At 37.6% G+C, this 10298-nt stretch overlaps 1 protein-coding gene across 1 annotated transcript in view; it reads right to left on the bottom strand.

Moving 5' to 3' along the window:
• Window positions 1–788: 788 nt before the first annotated feature.
• The window catches only part of MRPS31 (mitochondrial ribosomal protein S31), a 28797-nt gene continuing 19287 nt past the window's right edge, over window positions 789–10298 (bottom strand). Inside the window, exon 7 of the mRNA XM_089899649.1 lies at window positions 789–1084. Within this exon, the coding sequence (XP_089755775.1) occupies window positions 855–1084 (230 nt within the window). The 3' untranslated portion in view covers window positions 789–854. The remainder of the gene's footprint in view (window positions 1085–10298) is intronic.

Raw genomic sequence — 10298 nt, 5'->3', positions numbered from 1 at the left:
ATGCAGGGGACATGGGTTCGAGCCCTGGTCCAGGAAGATCCCACATGCTGCGGAGCAACTAAGCCCGTGTGCCACAACTACTGAGCCCGTGTGCCACAACTACTGAAGCCTGCACGCCTAAAGCCCGTGCTCCGCAACAAGAGAAGTCGCCGCATTGAGAAGCCCACACGTGCAGCGAAGAGTAGCCCCCGCTTGCCACAAATAGAGAAAGCCCGGGCGCAGCAACGAAGACCCAACACAGCCAAAAATAACAAACAAATAAAATAAATAAAATTAAAATTAAAAAAAAAAAGGAAATTAGTTCTGATTTTAGCATGATGACCTAAAATTCTAGAAGTGATTAGTATAAGCCCTTTATTTCTATAAGGTTACTTCACTATAGTGACCCAGACTTAGGTAAGGGTAGTTAATTTAGTGTGAAAATATAAATATGTATATATGCAAATATAGAACCTACATGTATATGTAAATATAATCTATGCATATAAATTTGTCTGTAAATCCTCTCAACTGTTATAGTCCTCTGATGACATCACATGTACGGCGACTTATATTTCAAAGAAGTATGGTCACTGAATGAAAAGAAAAAGGTTACAGGAAGTCGTCTTAAACTTATTAGTAATTCTAAGATACTCTTTTTGTTTAGAATTACTAGTTGAATCCATAAGAGCTGGTAACTTTTTTCCATGCAGGAATATTTTTCAGTTACCACTGTATATATACTTTTAAACAATTTAACATTTATACGATTCAAATCAGATGCAATAATGAACACAATATAGGAAAACTTCTAGTAAAATTATTTAATTATAATACAAATCTCCGACAGCTTGAAATAAGAATTTCCATGATCTTCAATTGAACTGTACGCCACTTTCTTTTAGAATGTCCCGTTTTTCATTAAAATAGTTCCTAAACCACTCTATATGTTCAACCTTCTGTTTAACACTCAGATACGGGTTTTTGGAAAGGCCACAGGTCACCAACTCCATGAAGTGGCGAATTGGTCCTTGTTTTGGAAAATCCTCCAGGTATTTATCCAGAAATATATGGTCATGAAATTCTGAACCATCATCATCAAAACCTAGGAAATGAGACAAAATATGTTACAATTTTGAATGTAAAACCTACACTATAAAATTAACATTAATGAGGTAGTATAGTATTACAGTAAAGGCATGAACATTGGAGTAAAACAGAGGTTTGCTCACCAATTTAACAGCCACGTGACTGGGCAAATTAACTTCACTGAGCAACAGTTTCCCCAGGCATAAAATGAGTATTAAGACAGCACGTTCTTCATGGGGCTTTATAAAGTTAAATAGACATAAATCTTATAAAGCTCCTTTACAATGCTTAGCATACTACAAATATTCAAAATGTAGCAGCAATTACTACTAATGGATATTTTAATATCTAAAGAAACCACTAAGAAAACTATACAAACTACACTAAAAAAAATACATAAAGCAAAATAAGATGGAATCCTTATATTCAAGCAGCTCACAGGAAGCCAAGAAAAGACAGAGGAGTGAGAAACAGAACAGAAAACAAATAACAAAATGAGACTTAAAGCCTAACAAATCAATAATTACTTTAAATGTAAATGTCTAAATATACCATCAAAAGAAAAACATGATCCAACTATATGCTATATACAAGAAACTCACTTCAAATATTTACCTATAACATAGGTAGGTTGAAAGTAAAAGGATGGAGGCGGACATATCTTGCTAACATTAATATTTAAACAAAGAATGCATGAGTGGCTATAGGAACATCAAAGTAGACTTCAGAGCAAAGAAAATTACTAGAGAGAAAGAGGAACATTACATAATAAAAGGATCAACCCACCAAGAAGACAAAGCAATCTTAATTATGTATGCACCAAAGAGTTTCTAAATACATGAAAGAAAAGTTGATAGAAATAAAGTAGAAATTTAAAAATCCACAGTTACAGTTGGAGGTTTCAATACCCCACTGCCAACAACTGTGAGAACTACCAAGTAGAAAATTAGCAGAGACATAGAAGAACTGAACAACATCAACCAACAGGATCAGTGACACCTACAGAACACTCTACCAGACTATTGCAGAATACAAATTCTTTTAAAGTATCCATGGAACATTCACCTAGTTTAACCATATCCTGGGTCACAAAACAAATGTCAACATATTTAAAATAACTGAAATAATATACAGTATGTTCTCTGATCATAAAGGAATCAAAACAGAAATCGGTACCAGGAAGACAATAGGAAAATCTTCAAACAGTTGGAAATTAATGTAAGTAATTCATGGTCATAAAGGAAATCTCAAAAGAAATAATATTTATTTATTTGGATTGCGGGTCTTTAGTTGTGGCAGGCGGGCTCCTTAGTTGTGGCATGCATGTGGGATCTAGTTCCCTGACCAGGGATTGAACCTGGGCCCCCTGCATCGGGAGTGTGGAGTCTTAACCACTGTGCCATGAGGGAAGTCCCTCAAAAGAAATTTTAAAAAACACATAGAATCGAATGAAAATACAACAAATCAAAATTTGTGGGACACAGCTAAAACAGTGTTGAGAGGGAAATATATACCACTGAATGCACACATAAGAGAAGTCTCTAATCAATAATCTAAGCTCCCACTTTAAGAACCTAGTAAAAGAAGAGCAAAATAACCCCAAAGCAAACAAAAGGAAGGAAATAATAAAGATAACATCAGAAATCAATAAAACTGAAAACAAGAAAATAGAGAAAAATCAATGAAACCAATACCTGGTTCTTCACACGCACACACACAAAACAAAAAAACAAAAATTGATACATTTCTAGCAAGTCTGATAAAGAAAAAAGAGAAGGCACACACCAACAATATTAGCAATGAAAAGGGGGTTATCATTATAAATCCTGAAATCATTAAAGGGATAATAAAGGAATACTCCAAACAACCTTACACTCACAAATTCAACAACTTGAAAAAAATGGACAACTTAAAAAAAATCCATTGAACTACCAAAACTCAACCAAAATAAAAGATAACCTGAATAATCTTATAACTATTAAAGAAAAGAAATATGTAATTTAAAAGTTCTCAAACATTTAAAGAAAAACTAACACCAATTTTACACAATCTCTTCCAGAAACTAGAAGACAGGATACTTCCTAACACGTTTTATGAGACCAGCATTACCTTGTTAAAAAAACAAAGACAAAACAACAACCAAAAACAGGAGCAAGAGAGAGAGAGAACTACAAAACAATATCTCTAATAAACTTAGAGGAAAAACCTTTAAACAAAATTAGCAGACAAATCCAACAATGTATAAAAAGATTTATACACCAAGATCAAGTGGAATTTACTCAAGTAGGATTTTACTGCAAGGCTGGTTCAACATCTGAAAGTCAAGGTAATCTACCATATCAACAGGTTAAAGAAAAAAAATCGTATGACCCAACACTCACTTTGATAAATATTCTCAGCAAATTAGGAAAAGAGAAGAACTACATCAACATGGTAAACCTACAGCTAATATCATAGTGAAAGACTGAAGGCTTCTCCCCGAAGTTCCTGAACAAGGCAAGGAGATCAGCTCTCACTACTCTTACTCAACATAGTACTGAAAGTTCCAGCCACTGATGAGGGAGGCAGAAAGAAAAGTCACGTAGATGGGAAAGGAAGACATAAAACTATTTGCAGACGACATGATTGTCCACGTAGAAAATTCCAAGGAATCTACAAAAAAACTCCTAGAACTAATTAGTGAGTTCAGTAAGGTTCCAGGATACAAGATCATAAAAATAAAAATCACTATTTAAATTGGAAGACTCAACATAGTAAAGATGTCATTTCTCTCCAAACTGATCTACAGGTTTAATGTACTTTCTACCAAAATTCCAGCGAAGTTTTGCCACAGACAAGCTCATTCTAAAATTTATATGGAAACGCTTAAGTCCTAGAAGAGTTAAAACAATCCTGAAAGAGAAGAATAAAGTGGGAGGAGTAATGCTAGGGCTGCCTCTACAGCTACAGTGCAGGCATGCCTCGTCTCACTGTGCTCTGCTTTACTGTGCTTCACAGATGTGGCCTTTGTTTTTTTTTGCCTTTTTTTTTTTTTGTACAAATTAAAGGTTTGAGGCAACCCTTTGTCAAGCGAGTATATCTACACCATTTTTTCCAATGGCATTTGCTTGCTTCCATGTCTCTATGTCACATTTTGGTAATTCTCACAATGTTTCAAACTTTTTTCTTTATTATTATATTTGTTATGCTGATCTGTGATTGGTGATCTTTGCTGAAGGCTCGGATGATGGTAAGCATTTTTTAGCAATAAAGTATTTTTTAGTTAAGGTATGTACTGTACATTTTTTAGACATAATGTTATTGCACACTTAACAGAATACAGTGTAGTGTAAACATAATTTTTATATGCACTGGGAAACCAAAAGATGCATGTGACTTGCGTTATTACAATCTTTGTTTATTGCGATGGTCTGGAAACACACCTTCAATATCTAAGGTATGCCTGTAATCAAAAGAGTATGGTATTCACAGGGAACTCAATATTATGTAATGACCTATATGGAAAAAAAAATCTAAAAAATAGTAGATATATGTATAACTGACTCACTTTGCTGTACATCTGAAACTAACACAACATTGTAAATCAACTATATGCCAATAAAAACTTAAAAAAAAATAGAGTATGGTATTGGCAGGCAGTAAGACACAAAGGTTGATGGAACAAAAATCGAGGACCCAGAAACAGACCCTGTTATGGACTGCCAACACATGGATTTGGACTTCCAGCCTGCAGACTTTGAGAAAGTAAATTCTGTTGTTTAAGGTACCTAGTCTGTGATGTTTTACTATAGAAGTCTTAGCAGACTAACACAGATCCACATGAATATGCCCAACTTTTTACAAAGATGCATAGACAATTCAATGGAGAAAGGACAGCCTTTTCAACAAATGGTGCCAGAAGAATGGAAAAAGAACCTCAACCTCATACAAATTAACAAAGAATGGATCACGGTCTAAACTATATATCTAACAGAAAAAAAAACAGAGGAAAATCTTCTGGTTCTAGGGCTGGCAAAGAACTTGACACCAACAGCACAATCCATAAAAGGAAAAATTGGACCCCATCAAAACTGAAGACTTTTGGTCTGTGAAAGAATCTGTTAAAAGGATACAAAGACGGGCTTTCTTGGTGGCGCAGTGGTTGAGAGTCCGCCTGCCGATGCAGGGGACACGGGCTCGTACCCCGGTCCGGGAAGATCCCACGTGCCGCGGAGCGGCTGGGCCCGTGAGCCATGGCCGCTGAGCCTGTGCGTCCGGAGCCTGTGCTCCGCAACGGGAGAGGCCACAACAGTGAGAGGCCCGCGTACGGCAAAAAAAAAAAAAAAAAACTAAACATGTAACTACCACACTACCCAGCAACTGCTCTCCTGAGTATTTATCCCAGGGGAACGGAAATCTGTATTCATACAGAAACCTGTACATGAATATTTACAGCACCTTTATTGTAACAGCCAAAAATTGGTAACAGCCCAGATGTCTTTTATCAGGGGAATGGTTAAACAAACTATAAGGTACATTCAAACCATGGAATATTACTCAGCAATAAAAACAACAGCAACAAACAACCCCTATGACACACATAACAACTTGGATACATCGCCAGAGAATTAATCATGCTGAGTGGGAAAAAAAAAAGCCAATCCCCAAAGGTTACATACTGTGTGATTCCATCTGTACGTCTTTCTTGAAGTGACAAAATTATAGAAATGGAAAATGGATTTAGTAAGATTGCCAAGGATCAGGGACTAAGAAAGGACGGCAGTGGGAGGTGAGTGGATGTCGTTATGAAAGAGTATAAGAGAGATCCTTGAGGCGACAGAACTGTTCTGTATCCTGACTGTGGTCGTGATTACATGAATCTACATATGTGACAAAACTGCACAGAACTAAGCACACAAACACACTCACACAAAGGAGTACATGTAGAACTGGTGACATCTGAACATGGCTGAAAGACACGGCTGCCTGCCTGTGATACTGTGCTGTGGTTACGTGGGTGGTAACTACTAAGGGAAGATGGGTAAAGGGTATGTGAGATATTTATCATTTCTTACAGCTGCATGTGAACCCACAATTACCTCAAAATAAGTTTAAAAATGCTCTCTAATCACTTACAATTATCTTACACTTATTGCAAGAGATTTTTAAAATTTTTATTTGGACTTTAAAGATCTATTCATCATTTTTTTTTTTTCTTTTTTGCAGTGCGCAGGCCTCTCACTGTTGTGGCCTCTCCCATTGCGGAGCACAGGCTCCGGGTGCGCAGGCTCAGCGGCCATGGCTCACGGGCCTAACTGCTCCGCGGCATGTGGGATCTTCACGGACCGGGGCACGAACCCGTGTCCCCTGCATCAGCAGGCGGACTCTCAACCACTGCGCCACCAGGGAAGCCCTATTCATCATTTTTATAAAAACTAAAACACACAAGAAATAAATTAAGGCGTTAGACTGCCACATGGCCACATACTACTCCTATGCTCGTATACATGCCCCTTTGCAACGTGCCTTTGCCATTCTTCCCATAAAGAGGTAGATACAGCCTGTTTCTCCAACCCTTAAATTTGAGGTTGGCCAGGTGACCTGCTTTGGTCAACGGGACATTACCAAACACAATGCAGACAAAGGCCTGAAAAGCGCTTGCACATCAGTCCCTGCTCTTCCTTGTGTTAGGAACTCTTCTATAGCCAGGTGAACAGCCCAGGCTAGCCTGTGAGATGATGAGTGACATATAACCCTCTTATCGCCTTCTCTGACAAACAACTAGACACCAACCAGCCAGCATCAACTAGACGTTTGAGAGAAGCTACCCTAGAACAACCCACCCCCAGCCAACCTGCCAAAACCAACCAGAAAACCCATAAGCTCACGAGCAGTTACAACTTAGCTGTTGTTTTAGTAAGTTTGGGGTGGTTTGTTATGTAGCAAAAACTGATTGACATGATCGGCCGAGGTATTCCTAAAACTTCTTCACATTCAGAATCCAACTCTTCTGAACTGGCTTTTCAACTCGGAGTTGTCAGCGGCCGTGCTTTCCAACTCCTATTAAGAACATTTGCGATGCAGCGTTTCTTAAGAGTGTTCCACTATGGCCTCTCTGACGCCCCTAAGGCAAATCTGGATGCATATCCACAACAGGCAATGACAACTGCTCCTTCACCGATGCCTGACTAGCATAACCAGGTGCATCACGATCTCAGAGATATTTAAAACGGTGAAAGACAAAAGTAGTCATATTCAATGAAATACAGGGAAAAAGCTGTGCAGGAATTTTTTAAATGGAAGTTTTCTCTATCCTGTAACACCCCAAAGTTTCTACTCACATTTTCCCAGGCTAGTCAGTTCCAAGACTAATCACTTCTAAGGTGTATATCCTTCTAGTCCTTTCCCTAAATGCATACATATTTTTTAAAAATAAGACAAATTGCTTAAAAAAATCTTTCTCTGAATCCCATTCAGAATTCTCTATGGTTCTCAATGGTTTATACCACCAAGCAAGCATGTTGTTACTCCTTCACTTTTTTTCCTTTTGTTTTTAAGGCGTATGCACCTGGGGATAGGAATGGGAGAAATGCAATCCAGAGAGGTAAAAAATAAAAGCCTCGCTTTGCTAAAGGTCTTTTCCGTATCGTCAAACACTGCTAACAGTTTCCTGTGACAATTATTCTTTAAAAAAAAAAAACAACCCAATATGGCTAATGTGAAAAACAAGGCAGGTTTACATGTTCAATATATTTGAAAGAGTATGTTAGGGCTAAGACATAAGGTCTGTAGCACTGGAGACTTAATAAATCAAGGTGATAAGTGCTCTCAAAAATCCAAGGGTGACTTCTGGATTGAGATTTTGTTGTTGTTGTTAGTTATTAATATCCTTAGATGTACTTAAAATATAAGACTCAAGACAGAAAATTTTGCAAATCATTTTTAAAAATAGCTGTGTTAACACAAGTTCAATAATCAATTTATTAAATCATTAACAGATCGACTATCTCTGACATAAAGTTATAATGAGTTAATGGGTATAGCAATTATGACTATGCTATATTAGGTGGAAAAGCATCTAAGGGCATAGGTGATCTTATTTCTTATTACTCTTCCCCTAGATGAGAGATCAACCATCTTTTTAAGTCAGAATGTTCCAGCAGGGCGTAATGAACAGATCCTTCCTGAATAAGTCAACGAGTGAATGAAAGCCAAGTGGTACTGGCAAGTATAAAACAAAGGAAAAAACGAGAAAGAGATAAAGAGGGGATACTATATACAAAAATAAGTTCCAGATAGATTAAGCAGGAAAAGGCTAACAGATCTGACTAGGTCCAAATTAAAATCACTGTTGGTTGAAGACATTCTGAACAGTTAAAAGATAAGCAACAAGGACTTCTAGTTAAAATGTAGCAGATTGAACCCACGCTTTAAAAATCTCTGCTCCCCTGTAATATCTACTACATGGCAATAAAAGGAATAAAAAGACAAACAGAAGAGAAGAAGAAACAATAACAGACAGGAGGTATCAGCAAAATGTTAGGGGAAGGACAGTGGACAGATAAGTAGTAACTGACTCAGCTGAGTCGAAGATGCTAAAACCAAATTAAGAAGCAGACTTCAAAGGCTTCGGGAATTAGCGGCAGAATATACCACTGAAATTAGGAATGGGGATGAGGGACCAAAAACAGAGGCTTAATTAAAACTGGCTTAGGGAATACGTAGATCTCCCATCTTCTACCTATATCTCTAGATGACTACACCATCCATTTCCCAAAGAAGATGGGAAGTTTACTTTTTGGAGAAACTAAAACAGAAAGAGGAATGAGTCACTAAATTGATAAGAAGGGGGATTAAGTGAAAATCTGTGTGCTGAATGGTGAGACATTCCATGCCGCTCCCGCCCCCATCCTGCCAGCTGGAGGAGCAGCTGGCTATCTTTTTAGAAGAGAATGTGCCAATATTTATTGCAATATAAAACACGCCTATTGTTTGACCCTTCTAGGAATTGAAGTACTCAGACATATACGGAAGGATATGTATAAAAAGATTCACTACAGCTCCATCCATCAACAGGAAAGTGGTAAAATAAATTACAGTGCATTCATACAATGGCATACTATAGAATATGTAAAATAGTTCCATTTTATGGTCCCATATAGACCAAAACAACAGATAAATGTGAAACTACCATTTAAAGTGGACTGTGAGGACACTTATCAAACTATTGACAATGGTCGTTTCAGAAAAAGGGAAGAGAACTGAGAGGTAAAGGTATATTCTCTATTCTTCCATATTATTTAACTTTTTTGCAAGTAAACTTTAATATATTTCTGTAATTTAAATATTTTTTAATAAACAAAAGAAACATAATATAGTAAGGAGAAAATAAGAGAGTGTGGGAAATTAAATACAACAAGGAAATCCCAAATGGTGTACAATCAACTCAGGTTAAATCTGTGTCTAATTCTCCTTTAAATATTACTGAATGCAATTAAATATTACTGAATACAGCTAAAAATATGGTACAGCAAATAAACGGTAAAATCCAGCTAATAGCAATGACCAATTTTTTTTTTTTTTTTGCAGTACGCGGGCCTCTCACTGTTGTGGCCTCTCCCGTTGCAGAGCATAGGCTCCGGACGCGCAGGCTCAGTGGCCACGGCTCACGCGGCATGTGGGATCTTCCCCGATCGGGGCACGAACCCGCGTCCCCTGCATCGGCAGGCGGACTCTCAACCACTGTGCCACCAGGGAAGCCCCGACCAATTATTTTTGACGAGTGTATTATAGCACTGAAGCAAATTCAGTGACTTTCACTTTGACTTGCTTCCACTTCTATTTTGTCAAAACTATTATTTCTTTTCCTGTTAGTATTCTGAGGCTCTTGTTCAAAGGCCACCATCTCAAACAACCAACAGATTGTTTCAGACACCACATACTTAATCATCTTTATATTTGCCCTAATTTTCTCCACACTATACCCTCCCACATGACAACAGAGCCCTCTTTAGAGTTCTATGGTAATTCTGAACTTTTCTCACTATTCTTGCTAGCTCATATTAAAGCACACATTCCAGATACCCTAGCAAAGGATGGCACATTACAAGTTTAAACCAACTGAAGAATAAAAACAAAAGTGTGACTGACATCCATGACTGAGCTTTTTTGCCCACTGAAGCCTCTAAACTGAGAATTACTCTTGGAGGGTATTTTCAAAACACCTGTAATTCGGTGGCATGTACATGGCT

The sequence above is a fragment of the Delphinapterus leucas genome, chromosome 18 (genome assembly GCF_059928025.1).
Source record: "Delphinapterus leucas isolate spDelLeu-1000000601 "Yukka" chromosome 18, BTC_Dleu_Yukka2, whole genome shotgun sequence".
NCBI classification, from domain to species: Eukaryota; Metazoa; Chordata; class Mammalia; order Artiodactyla; family Monodontidae; genus Delphinapterus; species Delphinapterus leucas.
Note: the sequence above shows the minus strand (reverse complement) of the source record. Positions and strands in the feature narration are given on the sequence as shown.